Source organism: Boeremia exigua (assembly GCF_020726555.1).
Source record: "Boeremia exigua strain MPI-SDFR-AT-0100 chromosome Unknown C7974scaffold_11, whole genome shotgun sequence".
Taxonomy (NCBI): Eukaryota; Fungi; Ascomycota; class Dothideomycetes; order Pleosporales; family Didymellaceae; genus Boeremia; species Boeremia exigua.
This window is the reverse complement of record NW_025763528.1, coordinates 1,014,377-1,030,096: the sequence shown is the minus strand read 5'-3', so window position 1 is coordinate 1,030,096 and position 15,720 is coordinate 1,014,377. Positions and strand designations below refer to the sequence as shown.

The window sequence follows — 15,720 nt, the reverse complement described above, 5'->3', positions numbered from 1 at the left end:
CAATAGCTTACCACTGTTTGGCGATCAAGTTCGCCCATCACAAAGTTAAGAATAGCACAGCTATGCCATTGCCTTCGTTGAAGTGGATGAAGCCGCTGCTATATTCGTGCTTCGTGTTGATGTGTGGCCACGGTAGGTAAGCGAGGGGTAAACCACATCACTGCACACTGACTGGATATGCGAGGGCAACAACTCCGATGACATATTTCACCAGCCAAACTTCCGGATCGCAACTTCTGGACATGGTCGAACACTATCCCGTTCGCGTTTGTACTACAGCATATCCTTCCAACGGTGCGCTGGGTGTTACAGCAGCGGGAACTGTTCCACAATATCTGACTACGGCAGCCTGAAGCTCCAGTTCTCCCATGCCCACTCATTGTCCATCTAGCGAAACATACACGCCGACTTCACGGCGTTCTAATGTGTACAACAATACCAAAGCATCAAACGTTCAGCGCACACCAGCGTCACGCGAGTATCATGTGCCTTACTTCGTAAAATTATGAATTCGTTATGGTAGCTCGGGTTTCATCCCTTGCTTGCAAGAGTATCGTCGATATCGCTCATGCATCCTCCCTTCCCTCAATTTAATGCAGGTCGTAGAGGTTCATCCCTTTTGAACAAAGAAAATTTACTGCTTCTGGGGCGCGTCGCCCGCGACAGTGGGCTCTGCCTGGTCGGCCTTGTTGCCGCCTCCGCTGGCATTGTGGCCTTCGAGGGCTGTCGCTATCGTTAGCACTATGTTCAAACTGTGTGAGGTCTGGGGGACGTACCACCACCCTTCTCGAGCTCGGGGGCAGGAGCGACGTTGTTCTTGGCGTGCTGGGGCTGGGCTGAGGCCTATGATGATGTTAGAATATGAAGCTGCGATTGAGTTCCTTGCTGATGAAAACATACGTCGCCAGAGTTGCCGTGAACAATGTTCTGGCCCTCGATGGGGCCGTTGTCGCTAGATCCGTCTCCGTTGCGAGGCATTATGATTGATTGAAGAAGTTGTGTGAGGTTGTGTGGTTTTGGAATGGGATGTAGATGTGATGGGATTAATTGAATATCGATATGAGGGGTCAATAGGCATTATATAGCATTGTATAGCGGTACTGATCATCGTGATGTTTGCAAACTGCATGTGGGGGTAATGACGTCGTGAGCGTCATAGTGGAACGCCCTGACGATCGCACACATCTTTTGGAGTGCAAGAGGGGCATCGCAGCGGGTACCTGAAGAGAAAATGCGATCATTGGGAATGAGCTTGATCGTGAGGCAGATGCGGCAGGTAGCGGTGAAGAATCGAATTGCATGTCATCGATCATCGAAGGTTTTTTGTCTAATCGTAGCAGCCCTGCAAAATCGAACACAAGATGCTTCAATGCGCCGGACCCAATGTTTCATGAATGATCACTTACCACGACACATTTTAATTATAACGGTAGTCGCAATGCCTCGATCTTTGCACTTGTTGGCCTTCCTTCCATGAGCTCTGCAAGCACCAGCCCAGTCCCTGGGGCATGAGAAATGCCCCAAGCGCCATGGCCTGCTGCTATGAACACGCCTCCGTCTGCTCCACTTCTTGTCCGCACACCTCCAAGCTTTTCATCGGGTATACGCGACACAAGAGGACGGCCGCTCGGTGTTACAGGACGAAAGCACTGCATTCGTTAGCACACTGACATAAGGGCTTCTGTGCAGCTCAAATGCAAACTCACCAGACTCTGCCGTAGAACCTCAACGTCCTTTCCAGCGCCGTTCTCTACCATCATGACCCTCGCGCAATTCTTCAGCTGCTCGATAGCCTTGCTGCTCGGTTCAACATCTGTTGCAATGTCGGGCAGTGGTATACTCGTGCTGTTTAGCCCAGCAAGATACAGTTCGCCGCCTATCCGGGCAAACCACTCTGGGGAAAATCCTAGTGTATCTGTTGCAAAGACTGCATGACACACCTCCTCGTCGATATCTTTGGGCTTGGAGAATGGATTGCGCACGAGCAGAGAGTGGCCGGCGAGCGAGGAGATAGGGATGCGGGTTTGTGCATTGGAGAACAGAGTCGAGAAAACGCGGGGCGACCAGGCGCCGGAGGTGATCAGGAGTCGTGTGCATGGTACTGTACCTGTCAGCGCTCTTGTCAAATGGATGTCAACTCCGGACCTACGGTCTTGCGATTGCTTATCCTGGCCCCCTACAATCCTCAGCCCGCTCATTATACCTTTTGCGTCTCGCAGAACTTCTGTAGCTGCCGCTGGATATATCACTCTTACGCCCCTCTCTTCCACACTGCTCAGCAGCCATTTGCAGAATCTAAGCGGGTCGATCTGTGCTGTCGTCCCCTCTCTCGATATGACCTCCATGATACCTTCTTTTGTCCTTCTCAGCCATTCTGGTCCACTCCCATCTCCTTCCGATGGGCGGTTATGGCTGGCAAGTTGTGCGCGGCTGGTCCCATTCTCAAGCCAGTCTTCTCCTGATCCAGAAATGGCTGACTCGGTATCCTGGGACAGCGACATGCCGGTCGATTGAGCATAACCCCATGTCTGCCTCCCATGATGTTTATCCGCGAGGCTCTTGTGTAACTCGAACGAAAGCGCGCCGAGCGATGCTACTGATGGTGCAAACCCTACGGTTCATGATCAGCTACGTTCCCATGGACTACATGTCGCGCGACCGGTTTGAGCTCGTACAGTCCTTTGCGCAAAATCCGGCGGCAAGTCCACTCGAGCAGTGAAATAGCTCGGGACTGCTATCAACCAAACATATTGACTCTGGTCGTGTGTTCCCACTTTCGCACAAAAAGTATGCTGTGCTGAGTCCAATTATGCCCGAGCCGAGGATGACCGTATGCGGTGACGTAGGCGAACCGAACGTCGTGCCGGTGCCGGCGTTGGGTGTAGGAACTCTTAGCGAGGGCATGGTTAAATAGGGTGCAGATAGCCGAAGTCTGCAAAGCCTCAGTGAATCGCTAGAGCTTGAATAAACGCCCACTCCATGCTGTTGCGCCCCTCGCAAACCTTATACCCCTCTGACGGACAGCCGATCCCAGTACAGCGGACATCTGCTTGATGATCTGCTGGTGTAGCGGCAGGATCCTTTGTCGCTGGTCCATCGTTCGGTAGTATGGACCCAATCTGCTCATAATGTCAGGCCATATCGGCTCACTTTTTTCCCGCACCCACGCACACTTGTCACACTCTAATCGACGACTCCTCGTACGACGGCGTTCATTCTGCACATCATCCTTGATCAAAACAGTATAGTCGGCAGTGGAATCGGCACGCCTGCTCGGGTAAGTATGCAATCATCGTCTCAGTTTTGCGTGCAAGGGTATGCACGCCTCGAATGATCTACTGGTCATTTGATGGAGTAGACCCACAACGATGAGACTGGAAAGGCACACGACATTCAAGAAATACTCTTGTTGAGGGTATTGTGTGCTATCTAATATCCATGCTTTCGTCACACCAATGTGAGGCGTAAATGCAGAAAGCAGGTCACCCAATGTCATGTCCTGACAGGATTGGCGCATATGTAAAAATGAGCGACGTATCACGCTTGAATCCAACAACATTAGCTAATGTAGCTTCCTCGTATGCAGGTTGCTATCCGTCCCGCACTGCGCGTTGCATCAAGCGTATGCACGATATATAAACTCAAGACTTTCGTCATCGTTTTCCTCGCTGGCAGTACGCGGTGGCCAGTCTTGTACGCGCTCTGAGTTTTGACTTTCGCCTTTTGCCGGACAATTGATGATGTCCCCTCGGTGGCAATCTCCGTGGATCGAACGAGTCATCAGAGATGCCTCGTTTGGGTGAGGATCGCGCCGCATCTGGACATCATTGGTACCCTCATCCGGCTCTTTAGGCGTTGAAGGACCGCTCTCCACTTTCCCATATGCACTTCCATCATACAAGCCAGTGTGCTGGCGCCAAATGTTCTTCCGGGCATTGCTCAGTCGAGACTTCTTTGGGCTATCCCAAACGATGTATGCGATGTCGACAGGAGATTCACCGCAATCTACTGAGCTCCCACAGCCCTGCGAAGAAGCAGAAGTCCTATTGTCGGTAGGGGTTCTCGTCGAGCCGGACTGATGTGGACCGTCAGGCGTTCTCTCTGGGGGCGTATCTATGGAGTGCCTGCCGCTGCATGTTTCCCAACCTTCGCTTATGACCGAGTCATTCCAAGGTCGATCCTGCAGATCCTCTTCGCTCTGCTTGGGACGAAACGGGAGGACTTGACTGTGTCGGGATAAAGCCTGAGCACGAATGGAGTTGCCCAACACTTCGGCATGTGGCTCGCGAAGATTTTCGCAGGGTTGACCTTGCGAACAGTCCAATGCATTTGCGCTGTCCTGCGGCGTGATATCCACGCCAGCTTGACCCATCTTCATGGAGGAGCTACAAGGTCGGTCGCATCGTTTTGCAACGAGGTGCTTTGCAGCATTTTCCTCCCTGTCAGTAATATCCTCATGATCTTCGGCGAGTATGAGACAGGCCAATCCATTGAGTCTGTCTGTGTTGTTCATCTGTGGCTGCTCATCTACCTGGATATCGAAATAACCGAGCCTATCCTGGCTCATCTGCATCTCAGAGGGCTTGTTGGACGAAGGCAAGAGGAGATGTCTGCGATCTAAATCTTCAGCAGACAAGTTCGTGCCTGGCAGCGGCGTGAGGATAGGAGTGGTGGGAACGTATCGTTCCAAAGGCGTAGGACTAGCACCCTGCCAAGAAATAAAGTTTGCAGGATCACGATCGAATGCTCTTTGCATTGGACCAGGGGTACTAGGTATTGTTCCTGTAGGCAATTCGATTGCAGAAGGAATGATGTTGAGCGAACTTATCTGCCTGACTGAGCCCGGGACCGTCATGGGTGATGAGTGCTGAACTTCCATACTGGAATTTGATACGGAACGATCATGCAAGCGGAGCTCGAAGGTGAGCTTGTCCGAGATTGACTGCTCGAACTTGAGCGGTGCAATCGATATGGACCTAGGTAGTTGTGTCGTGCTAGAGCGCTGGCGGTGTCAGAGAAGTGGAGGCTGAGGGTTTTATCAGAACCCACCATGTGATTCACAGTTGTCTCGGTGCGTTCCTTCTCTATCTGTATGGTCTTGCTTGGAGATGAGTGCAGGTTTGCCAAAGACCGAAGGCTTCGCAGAGACCCAAATAGCCTTTTGCGCTTCGAAGGACTGTCTTTGCTGGGTGTGCCCTTGCAGCGCTCAAGTTTGGCCCCGAAGTCTTCGAGATCGTCTTCCGTATCGGGAGTGATATCGAAACAGGGAGATAACTCGTGGTGTGCCGTCGCATTCCTATAGGACAGTCAGCCTGAGTCCTTAGTTGTTCGTAACGTACGAACTTAGGAGAGTGGTAGCTGTTTGTGTTCTCGAAAGAATAGAGCCCGGGGAGGCTCTTCTTCGCACGGATGTTGAGGCGTTGGAAAGCCATAATAGTTCACTGAGATGCCGCTTTAGTGTGATGTGTGTTGTCCAGAAATGTGGTGGTGTTTGACGGACAACGCGTGATGTTAGTCTTTCCCTAGAAAAGCATGTTGACGGGTCAAGTGAAACTTGCTCACTAGTCACCTCGAGTAGCTACTACTTCTATATGACATTGAGGAAGGCATGATCAGCGTTCACCTTCAGAAGGAAGTACCTATGTAAGGAGCTTGACCAATGTTAAGAAACGCAATTTGATACGACACGATTGATCTGTTGTTTGAACCGTATATACGTCTCCATGGATCTTGTGGCGTGTACTACGCGTACCCTAGATATGGATGACAAGAACACAGGAAACTATGCCACGCTCCTAGGGCGATCTAGTTAACAGCGTAGACTCAGAATAGATCTAATTGGTGGCAGAAAGCTATCTTTAGAAAGTCTAGTCTTCACTGTTCGACAGCATTGCCCCGAGTTCGATCTCAACAATTAGATCGGAGTCCTCCTTCCACACTGGTCTCTCTGCAAGATGTCGCAAGAGCCCTTCAAGGCTAAGCTCGGAGTGAGGGCCAGATGGCTTTACAAGAACGGCTTTGCCTGTACCGTCAGGTAGTCTGTACTTGACAGCCCAGAGACCTGCCTTCATCTGCCGACTCGCCGATGGAATCACCTCCGCCTCTTCACGAAACGAATCCAGCAATCCCCGAAAAGTGCTCGTATTATTCAGAGAGCGTCGGACTTCATATTCCATACCTTCAAAATACACCTTCCAGACGAAGTGTATACGTCTTAGCTGCTCATCTGTAAGATCTAAAGCACTGGGGTTGGTTGCTTGGGATATAGGCGCGCGGACTGGTACTCGCTGTGAGGCATCGCTAGGCAGCATAGGTGACTGCTGCCACACCTCGGCTCTTTGAAACGAGTTGTGTGCTGAAAGTGTCTGTGAAATTCCGTCTCCAGACTGCATTCCATTATTTTCAGGCCTGCTTCGTTTGGTCGAGTTATGAGAATCACTTGCTCGTTGCTGCTTTCGCTTTGCTGTTTTCGACACCCATCCCGGCTGCATATTGTTTCCAACTGTGACTTCCTCATATCGGTATTCTTTGGCACCTGCGTCCGATCGCAACCTCTCCAGTCGGGTGGCCGTTCTAGCGAGCTCGGTCGGATCTAGGGTGTCACGAATCGTGTGCAACACACCGCCGTTGTTCTTTCCGTCACGGATCGCAAGCAGCATGTAGCTGTTAGCAAACAATTTGTGATCTTTGTGCTCTAGGCGGTGTTCAAATGGGCGGAACATCTCCAGTGCTTTGATGGATCGGTCGAGCGGTTGTGGCAACATGATGCAGAACAGTCCGGCATCATCGGCTCCTCTGAGAGGCATGGCGACTACCATCTTCTAGACGTTAGTATTTGAATCTCTTACAAGTCACCTCATAACATACACTGTGCGAACCGAACCGGATCTCGTGCAGTTGCAGAACTCTCGATTCGTCTCCAAAGCATCCACGACAAGCCGCTTCGCGGTCGCTGCATGATGAGTGCGCGATTGGTGTTGGGAAGGGAAGAACGAGGTTCTTGTGGTTGCTCTCAAGCTCGCGGTACGAGGGCAAGCCGCGATACCGAGTGAGTCTAGAGGCAATTAGCGAACCTCAAGCCATATGTATGACCACCGCCCGGTAGGTATGGCCTTCAGAGGACACACTAGCATGCAACTGAGAAGAAATGCTTACGAGTTTTCGGCGAGATACCCGATCCATACGCCTCGATCGAAAAGGGCATCGACGGAATCAAAGTGCCCATGACCATCTGTGTCAAAGCAGTCGTACACCTGTCGTAAAGCCATGAGGCTAGGTGACAGAATTCCAGGATACACCCTTGTAGCGTTAATATTTGTTGAATCGTGCGTCTTAACTTTGTCTGTAGCTCTTGCGAAGGCAAAATCGATCGTGAAGAAGCTCAATGGAGCGACGAGCGTGCTCGTATAAGGACTGAGGATGCGAATGCAGGGTGAGACTAGTGGCTCTGATTGACTCGCTGGATGAGTCTGGGTAGGCTTGCCTTACGCAAGATGCAGTCTCATAGCCACAGTGCATATGATTTCCCGTAGCTCAAAGGAACTTGTGGCCAGTGTATTGCCCCGGCTTTGGCGCTGATGGTGCACTGGACAAGATTCTAGCGGCGCTGTGGAAGGAGGATATGTCAGGATTTGAGCCAGTTCTGTTTGCAATTTTTGATGGCATAGGCGCGTTTGATGAGAAGCCCTAGCGCATATGTAGCCAAAGAGCGCAGGCCGCCGGTCAGTTGCTCATTGATAAATACACCATACAGTGTGCGTACTGCAACTAGTCTCGTTCGTTTGTGGATGCGTAAAGCGGTCTAGGAAGGATTATCTTTACAGGTACATCATACCGTGGTTCTGGATGCAAGGCCGTCCCGAGACTCTTCACCGCTGAAGATGGGCTGTTGCTTGTTTGCTATATGACGTATTCCGCGAGTAGGTCGCGCCTTCCCTCAACGCGTCCGACACACGCTTTCACGCGCACTTACAGCTTCGCCTACACGCATCTAAAAAGCTCACCCCACTATGTCCAGCCTCGGGGTATCCGATATCCTCGAGAGTCTTGGGCTCAAGGACCAGGGCACCTCTGGCTATCAAGCGCGCGCAATCTTTCACTATGAGCCCCTTCTCAGGCTGTACAAACTTGAAATTCCCTCGCTCTTTGGTCTTCTGCTGCGCAATGAAGGAACCACCCTCAATCGCGCTGATCCGAGTCTCTTTCAAGTCGAACTCGACAAGATGCTCGTAGAATTTGGGCCTCTCATCTGGCCCTCGCCCGGTCACGGTCCGAGAGACCATCTTCTGAAACCAACGGAAGGCAGTCGGTACACCTCAGATCTAATATATCCCAGGGATAAAGACGTGTGAGTTCTCTATTTGTTGGTGATTTTGCAGGTGCAGTCTACCCATGCTCCAGAACGACACTGACAGGCAGGCCAAAGGTTAGTATCCCATTTGCGAAGCTTGATCTTGAGCAAGCGCGCCAGATCAAACGTCGATATCGAAGCCCTCATAGAAAAGAGGCACAAGGACGCAAAACATAGAGTCATCCGCGCAGCAGAGGCAAATCGCCTCGATTCGCACGACATAACGACCAGAGAGAAAGTCCCAGGGTCTAAGGCTGGCGAGCGAGTGGCAGGAAATCGGCAGGTGTCTCTCAAGAGGTCGAATTCAGAACATGCGGACCCTCGAGAGGCCTTGTCGTCGGACTCTAGTGATTCGGTGATCGACCATAGCGCCCGGAGACGGGCCCAAATCAAGAGTGTGAGCAAGCCTTTTCGAATAGCTCTTCGCCTTTATCGGAAGAGAACGCCAGCCGAACTTCAGCAAAGCGGACCCTGTCATTCATATGGAATGACCTTCATCGACAACGACTACGTTACAGCGGCTAAGCTTTTCGCTCGAATTGATCAATCCACCTACGCCGACTGCACATATGTTGAATTCCATCCGCCAGAGGACATGTCTCTTGAGGGCAGGATTCGCATTGACCGGGACTCGGCGGAAGCGGATGGAATTTGCGGGCGCGTTATTTCCATGTTTCGAGAAGCACGCAAGTTTCCAGGCGAGCCGTCACACCGCACGGTTGAAGTTGAGGTCGGCATCGTCACAGCGCACGGGCAGTGAGCGATGTCATCCATTGCCGGAGGGCAATATGAGTCGAATCGGTGCGGTGCCTTGCAGTTTCCTACTCGTTGATACCCAAGATGCGTTGCAATTTTTCGTTTACATCGAATCTCCTTTCCACTGGGACCAAACCGTCTTCCATCAAATCTCTCGTATCAACTTTTGGACACTCGTCAAGCTTTCTCTTCAGCTCCCGTGCTCGTTCAGTGACATTCTCGATTCGGAGAATACCTTTTATAAGATCCTTAACAAGTGCGCCCGGGACTCCAATTTGTATACTACGATAAGGTAGCTTCTCTAGTCGAACCGTTCTTTCGGGATCCCATTGCACTCTGACGCGCGGAAAGTCTTCTTTGCTGTGATATTCTTGTTTCTCCGCCGTTTGAGATGTTGCAATGACTGCGGTCTCTAACAGAGCAATGAATACTCCCGTCTCGACAGACAACGCAAGGATACATTCTTGCCCTGGGTCTTTGAAGGAATACCCGCTGCGGTACAACATCCATGCCCAAGAAGGCTTGATCCAAGTCATGCGCGTGGTGCTGAACTTTGGCGACGCATCTAAAGTTTGTTTGTCTACCGCAGCGATACCTATTTCGGTGCTGTAGGCTTGGTACACGGTGATTGTATCTTCGGTGTAATGAGCCCGGATCTCCCGATACGAGACCGCGAATGCTGGATCGTCCATCGTCAATAAGGAAGAAATGCTATAAAGGCTCATGGTAAATATTAGCAGTGGTAAATGTTATAACATGCTGTCTGATCCCGCCCTTCGAAATATGCGCACCGGCAGGGCGCGAAGAAAGGGCGGGTTGCGTCTTAAGAGCGCAAGCGAAGGACAAGTGCAAAAGCCGATTCGGGCTTACTTTCATGGGACGCAGCTTCTAGCGGGTTGAGGGTATGTAAGCACGAGGGAGGTATCTCAAGACACCATCATCGTAACCTTGTTGCCGTCACCCGACACAATATCCAAAAATCGTCGCACATGTCACGACTCAACGGTGCGACGCTGTACCCCACGGTGTCGATGTTTTCAGCCCCCCAATTTTCGGCCCTCCGATCTGCACTCGCAACTGGCAGGGGCAGGCGAATCTGCGGCTGGCTCGTATTCTTAGCACTGCCTGCATCCACGTCCACAGCCTGATGTTGACTTACAATAGTCTACCTCCGGGGCCCTACTCGTCCGTCAACTACCTTTTCATGTACCACCCACCGAACATTTCGTGCTCGTTGTCATCAAGCTTTCCCCGCGTTCCAACCAACGCGTACCTGAGTCAGGTAACGTCGAACTCCCCGAGTTGAATGAGTCGCGAAAGCCTCCGCTAGCTGCTTGAACGAAGAGGCTCTGTTATTGATCGCAGTCAAATTTTTGGTTCTCATCCGACCTGGAGTTCTCTGGCTAGGATCAACGTTTGAAGGATAGGTTAAGATTGTGATGGGCTGAGGCTGAAAGGCGCCAAAAACGCCCAAGGCAGCAAGGCGTTCTTTCAGCTGCAAGGGCAACATCTCGCGCTGCATCGGGATCGTCAAGCTTTCCCCATCTTCGTCTAACCCGGAGTATTCGCATCTGCTAAGAATCTCGGGTGGCATCTTAAACTTTGGCAATGGACGGGGTGCCGTCTCCGCTCCAGATAGGCTCACCGGGGACAGAGCCAACGTCCTCGGCCAGCACAGTTCCGTCTGCTCTTTGCGCGGGATCTCCAAGTACCGGACATGGCAATATGCAATGGGAAACACGGCCACCACTTGCACGCAAGAATACATCGGGATCAAGCAGGCTTTCGCAGCTCTTCCCATCCAGACCGTCGTCAGTCGCCTCGGTCAGTTCACCAGTTGATGGTGCAGCCCCAAGAAGGACTTCCCATCCATCTCCTCTGACCCCTGCCTACGAATCTCGGCGAACATCACTGGGTCCAGTGCCTCCTCCACCGCCTTCGTTCCAAGAGACTACGGCGTATGAGCCATCATCTCTTAAATCTGGCTACAAAGGCGTATCTGTCCCCTCGCATGGTAGCAATACTTCCAAAAGACTATTCAATCGCCTCACCTCACTTAGAGGAGCATCTCACCAACGCGGAAACTACAATCGCATTCAAGACGAAGAATCCGATGTTGGAAGGCGCCATCTAAGCAGTCTAGAAGAAGACAGCGAGTCTCATGGTCTCTTTCAAAGTGGCACCGTTGCGATGCCACTGAATAATATTGGCTCCTCCAAGAAAACACCAAGCGCCGCAGTCGCTGTAGAGGATCTCAGCGAAGCCGGTTATGCTGCTGAATACGAAAGGCTTGAGAGTCAACTAGGTGCAGGCATGAATTCGATCACCGAGAGACCTTTTGAGCACAGGCCTGCACCAGTAGGACCTGGGAGTTACGCAAGACAACCGCGCAGCGATCCTAACCCAGACATGACTGTTGTTCAGGCTCGAAATGCCCAGGAGGAGGCGGAGAAGACAGGCGATATTGTCGCCATTGCTGAGATACCTGTCGACATCAGCGACTCGTTCGGCGGCGGTGATTTTGAGACTCGTAGTATGATCTCAGGTCCTAGCAGGGATGGAAACCAAAAGAGCTACTTCTTTCCAAAAGGTTCGTTGTCTTAAACTTGTGCACTTTTCGGATGTACTAACAGGTCGCAGATCCTGACATGCCGTCGTGGCGCCCTCTCACAATGGGTTCACCATGGATTGCGATGCTGGTAGTCATCGCACTTGGCCTGGCAGCTCTCCAAGAGTACTTGTGTCAGTCATCCATTAGTAAGGCGCACCAGGACCCTCCGAGCGGGCTGGTAGAGTTTACGAAAGCGGACGACCTTACTCTGGCAGCATTTTTCACCTGGAAGTATGCGCCGATTATGGCCTTTGTGTTCTACGGTATACTTTGGCAGATGTCTGACTTCGAGGTCAAGCGATTGGAACCCTACTATCAGCTGAGCCGCAAGACAGGAGCGACTGCAGGAGAATCACTCAACATGGACTACCTCACTTTTATGAGCTGGCTTGTACCTCTCAGAGCTCTGCGCCACAGACAATATGCAGTCATCTGGAGTTCTGTTGGCACACTGGTCGCCAGTAGCTTGGTTCCTGTACTGCAGTCAGCTTCGATTACCGTGTATCCCGAGAAGAAGGATCGGACAAGCGGCGGCAAGAAATTCATTCGCGTCGACCCTCCATGGTCCCGGGCCGTGTCCGGGTGTCTGGTGTTCGTCGCACTTTGTGGCATGGCATTAATGTATGCCATGCGGCGCAAGAGTGGCCTACTGTCGAACCCACAAGGAATTGCTGGCATTGCAGCCATGGCCACCAGAAGTCACATTCTCACGGATTTCCACGGTACAGACGAAGCACCATTAAACAAAATCCATGAAAAGCTACGAAACCGCCGCTACATTCTGCATAAGAGTAGCCTGTGGCAAGGAGAGTATATCCGCAACAGCAAGGAAAAGCTTCACGAACATAGCACAGATCCTCGCCCTCTGATGTTGCGCCCAATTTCAGGGGTGAGTTTCGTCACGTATCTTGTACTCTTCACTGCGGCGATACCTATTTTCACCTTTTTCGAACCGGCTATGGTCGTAACAGACAAGTTACCTTTCCTCCTGACCGGTATTGCGACCACTGTAAGAATCCTATGGAATACATTGAATTGCGATGTCCGCATGATTCAACCGTTCTACATGCTCTCGAAACAGAAAGCTCCAGCCAGGACACTGACCCTCGACTACGCCGGCACGAATCCGCTGTTCCTTCCCGTCATCGCCCTGTTCAACCGACACTGGCTCGTTGCCATCGTGGCTTTCGGCTCCGTACTGGCTGAGATACTCACCGTATGCGTATCCTCCATCAACGTAGACGGCACACGGTTCATCCCAAGCAATGGCGGCGACAACGACAACATCCAGGACGAAAAGGACCGCCACAATCAGGAACAAACATTCCGCTCCTTCTGGGTCTCGCTTTTTCTCTCTTTCCTCATCCTCCTGTACCTTATCAGCATAGCCGTCCTGACGTACATGCGCCGCTCGCGCAAATTCATGCCCCGCCAGATCGGCACAATGGCGTCGGTCCTCGCTATGATCTACCAGTCCAAGATGCTCCTCAGCTTTGTTGACACGGAGAAACTTACTAGTAGTCAGATGACGAAGCATCTGGAGAAGCAGGGGAAGACGTATGCTTTGGGGTGGTTCTCGGGGCGAGATGGCGACGATCACTTGGGTATTGATGAGGAGCCGATCTTGCAGGCTTACGAGTACGGGAAGAACTGGAAAGCGACGAGAATGCTGGGGCACCAGATCGGGACTTGGGAGCATTACTGATATAGATGTGTGGATGTTATGCGTTGTGCTTGTTTATAACTTCTTGTATTTCCGACACACTATGGTATGTAGAGGAACCCCGGCAGACCCACAGCGTGTTCTTGAAACAGCATGCTCGATACCCTCATATTCTGAAACTAGCCGTTCAGCAGCCGGCGTAGAGAGCTGTATTACGTTAGTGTGTGCATCTTGTAAACTATAATCGAAGTAGACTTACCCTGCGCGAACAAAGTATAGGTATCAGCATGGTTCAAGTTCTGCGCCGCAGAAAGACTGCGAACAAAGTTGTATCCATATCCTCCGTAGTCACTGGTGCCCTTGACCTGGGTCAAGTGGGTCATCTCGTGCAGCACGGTCGTAGCCTGGTCTTGAGCGTGGCAAGTGCGGCTCAGCGCCGTCAATCCGGAGAAGAACAGCGGGCAGTTGACCATCTGGCCTGTGGAAGGGTACGTGTACGCCAGGACGCCGCTGGAGCAGGCGCCCAGGATGTCGGTGCAGTAGTATCTGCTGTTGCCGCTGGTGGTAGATCCGCACTGGGAGGCGACGTTGTTGAAGACGGTGGCGACGGTGTTCTTGGTCGCGGTGGTGGAGGACTTGTAGTACTCTGTCATCTTGGCGTTGTTAGACTGCGCGTTGGTCGCCGCGGTGCGAGCCAGCGATGCACAGTTGGCAAGCGCGGTGGTGGTGGCGGTGCGCCTGGTGCCGGTGCAGTCAGACTGGACGACTGTGCGCTTGGCGAGTTCCTGGTAGTCGCGGCGGACCTTTCCGGCTTGCTTGCCATCGACTGCGGCGTCGACACTGTTGCTGATGAAGGGAACAGCGCCGGCAATCTCGGTGGAGTTGAGGGTGGCATAGGCAAAGGCACCTTCGGTCAGGACCTTGAAGGCACCACCAACGCTCAAGTCGTGGGCAACGGCAATATCGAAAGCAGTCTCGAAGCTCTCACCAGCAGCAAGGATCTGGAAGGCAGACTCGTCGAGGTCGGTGGTGCTGACGCGGAGACGAATACCATCGAAAGGAACCTTCTCCTCGGCCTTGAAGACCTCAACCTTCTCGACGTGAGAGTCATCTAGAAAGGTGCCGGTCTTGAAGAGCTTGAGGTCCTCAGATCCAGTGTTCTTGATCAGAGCCTTGACTGCGGTGTTGCCAGTGAACTCAAGTTGAACGTTGAGAGGCGAATCCTCGAGGGAGAAGCCGGAGACCAGAGTAGCCAAAGCGGCAAGCGAGAGAGTCTGGACCTTCATGATGATGCTGTGGAGGAAAATAGAGTGGATACCGGAGCAAACTGTGAATGAGCTGGGGATGAAGTAGAAAGACGCAAGTTCCGCAGTCTTTATACACTCAGTGGATACACGCCATCTCACGTATACCCATTAACTCCTGTCCAGTACTCGACATCTAGTCCTAGAGAGACCCTCTAACCCCGCCAGGAACTCCCCATATTGATCGGTGCCGTGCGCGGTGCCGTACCTGGTGCCACTGTCATGACCTAGTATCGGACGGACAGCGTCGAAGTAGGAAAGTCGGTATGCACATCGAAACACGCTGTTGTTGGTTGAGTGCCGTTGAAGCCGCACATTGGCGCCCACACAGCCGTAACATCTCTTGGATCAATCTAACGCGGCCTGATCGAGCTGGGATTGGCGTTGGAGGAGATACGATGGTCCTGCCAAGTCCAAGCGAACTGGGGGAGCGAAGCCAAGTCTTCCGCGCACCTTGACTTGCCTAAAAGGGTGTGCCAAGGTAGATATGGTAAAACAGCCATTATGATTGGGCGCTGATCTGTTTTCTCCGCCGTCTTGTTTTGATTAAACACGCCTTGGGCCGTCTAGGGAGAAGAGGGCGCCGGAGAGAGCTTGGCGGGAAGCCACAACTCTTGTCTGCTGCATTGTCTGTATCAGCAGCCTGTAACTCAGGAAACCTCTTCTCTGAGAGGTTCTGGCAGTTCCGATGTCTTGGTACGCCCCGCAAAACGTGGGAATCTTTCAAGCACGTCAGTGTTTGTTTCAATTCTTAGCGTTGGAAATTACAAGGGCCTCGCTTGTGACGGGACAGCGGCAAGACACGCTACGACAGCGTTATGTGCCGGACGTTGATCCTCGCCATTGGAAAGCTCCGTACGGTACGCTACGCGATATCCTACCGCCCCTCAAGGCTCCAGATTGGGTTTGTACGTAACCTGCGTAGCTACTGTGGTGACTTTGCTTGGCCGCACCAAGTTTCAGAGCCTAGAAGGGTGGGTTGGAACTTCTGTAATATGTGAAGTGATCTGCATCTTACGCTACTGTATCCCTGTGC

The 15,720-nt window shown here is 52.1% G+C and overlaps 8 protein-coding genes across 8 annotated transcripts; 2 read left to right on the top strand and 6 right to left on the bottom strand.

Annotated features, from left to right (window-relative positions):
* Positions 1–701: 701 nt before the first annotated feature.
* C7974DRAFT_402154 (uncharacterized protein) lies at positions 702–1,061 on the bottom strand. Its single transcript, XM_046142666.1, has 2 exons — positions 901–1,061; positions 702–843 (listed from the first exon to the last, which is right to left on the bottom strand). Exons 1-2 carry the CDS (start codon positions 976–978, stop codon positions 748–750), a joined length of 174 nt encoding a protein of 57 aa, XP_045993445.1. The 5' UTR covers positions 979–1,061; the 3' UTR covers positions 702–747.
* C7974DRAFT_402153 (FAD dependent oxidoreductase-domain-containing protein) lies at positions 1,062–2,611 on the bottom strand. Its single transcript, XM_046142665.1, has 2 exons — positions 1,707–2,611; positions 1,062–1,649 (listed from the first exon to the last, which is right to left on the bottom strand). The coding sequence occupies exons 1-2, from the start codon at positions 2,499–2,501 to the stop codon at positions 1,422–1,424; spliced, it is 1,023 nt and encodes a 340-aa protein (XP_045993444.1). The 5' UTR covers positions 2,502–2,611; the 3' UTR covers positions 1,062–1,421.
* Positions 2,612–3,616: 1,005 nt separating this feature from the next.
* Positions 3,617–5,432, bottom strand: C7974DRAFT_416760 (uncharacterized protein; the record flags this gene model as incomplete). Its single annotated transcript, XM_046144016.1, has 3 exons — positions 3,617–5,002; positions 5,050–5,296; positions 5,344–5,432. The coding sequence occupies 3 exons, from the start codon at positions 5,430–5,432 to the stop codon at positions 3,617–3,619; spliced, it is 1,722 nt and encodes a 573-aa protein (XP_045993443.1).
* Positions 5,433–5,867: 435 nt separating this feature from the next.
* C7974DRAFT_379510 (uncharacterized protein) lies at positions 5,868–7,268 on the bottom strand (the record flags this gene model as incomplete). Its single annotated transcript, XM_046140469.1, has 3 exons — positions 5,868–6,818; positions 6,868–7,054; positions 7,156–7,268. 3 exons carry the CDS (start codon positions 7,266–7,268, stop codon positions 5,868–5,870), a joined length of 1,251 nt encoding a protein of 416 aa, XP_045993442.1.
* A 370-nt stretch (positions 7,269–7,638) lies between these two features.
* Positions 7,639–8,594, top strand: C7974DRAFT_48612 (uncharacterized protein). Its single transcript, XM_046146726.1, has one exon. It carries the CDS (start codon positions 8,010–8,012, stop codon positions 8,349–8,351), a length of 342 nt encoding a protein of 113 aa, XP_045993441.1. The 5' UTR covers positions 7,639–8,009; the 3' UTR covers positions 8,352–8,594.
* Positions 8,595–9,140: 546 nt separating this feature from the next.
* On the bottom strand, positions 9,141–10,105 carry C7974DRAFT_48610 (uncharacterized protein). The gene is made up of 2 exons (XM_046146725.1): positions 9,977–10,105; positions 9,141–9,817 (listed from the first exon to the last, which is right to left on the bottom strand). The coding sequence occupies exon 2, from the start codon at positions 9,796–9,798 to the stop codon at positions 9,172–9,174; it is 627 nt and encodes a 208-aa protein (XP_045993440.1). The 5' UTR covers positions 9,799–9,817; positions 9,977–10,105; the 3' UTR covers positions 9,141–9,171.
* Positions 10,106–10,484: 379 nt separating this feature from the next.
* C7974DRAFT_48621 (uncharacterized protein) lies at positions 10,485–13,659 on the top strand. Its single transcript, XM_046146727.1, has 2 exons — positions 10,485–11,696; positions 11,747–13,659. The coding sequence occupies exons 1-2, from the start codon at positions 10,715–10,717 to the stop codon at positions 13,420–13,422; spliced, it is 2,658 nt and encodes an 885-aa protein (XP_045993439.1). The 5' UTR covers positions 10,485–10,714; the 3' UTR covers positions 13,423–13,659.
* C7974DRAFT_319231 (Deuterolysin metalloprotease family-domain-containing protein) lies at positions 13,593–14,666 on the bottom strand (the record flags this gene model as incomplete). The annotated part of the gene is made up of 1 exon (XM_046138702.1): positions 13,593–14,666. The coding sequence occupies one exon, from the start codon at positions 14,664–14,666 to the stop codon at positions 13,593–13,595; it is 1,074 nt and encodes a 357-aa protein (XP_045993438.1).
* Positions 14,667–15,720: the final 1,054 nt, after the last annotated feature.

Coding starts and splice junctions, on each gene's coding strand:
- C7974DRAFT_402154 (XM_046142666.1), bottom strand. CDS start 978: ATGCCTCGCAACGGAGACGGATCTAGCGACAACGGCCCCATCGAGGGC. Junction 844..900: donor TTCACGGCAACTCTGGCGAC/GTATGTTTTCAT, acceptor ACATCATCATAG/GCCTCAGCCCAGCCCCAGCA.
- C7974DRAFT_402153 (XM_046142665.1), bottom strand. CDS start 2,501: ATGTCGCTGTCCCAGGATACCGAGTCAGCCATTTCTGGATCAGGAGAA. Junction 1,650..1,706: donor AGGTTCTACGGCAGAGTCTG/GTGAGTTTGCAT, acceptor TAACGAATGCAG/TGCTTTCGTCCTGTAACACC.
- C7974DRAFT_48612 (XM_046146726.1), top strand. CDS start 8,010: ATGTCCAGCCTCGGGGTATCCGATATCCTCGAGAGTCTTGGGCTCAAG.
- C7974DRAFT_48610 (XM_046146725.1), bottom strand. CDS start 9,798: ATGGACGATCCAGCATTCGCGGTCTCGTATCGGGAGATCCGGGCTCAT.
- C7974DRAFT_48621 (XM_046146727.1), top strand. CDS start 10,715: ATGGACGGGGTGCCGTCTCCGCTCCAGATAGGCTCACCGGGGACAGAG. Junction 11,697..11,746: donor GAGCTACTTCTTTCCAAAAG/GTTCGTTGTCTT, acceptor AACAGGTCGCAG/ATCCTGACATGCCGTCGTGG.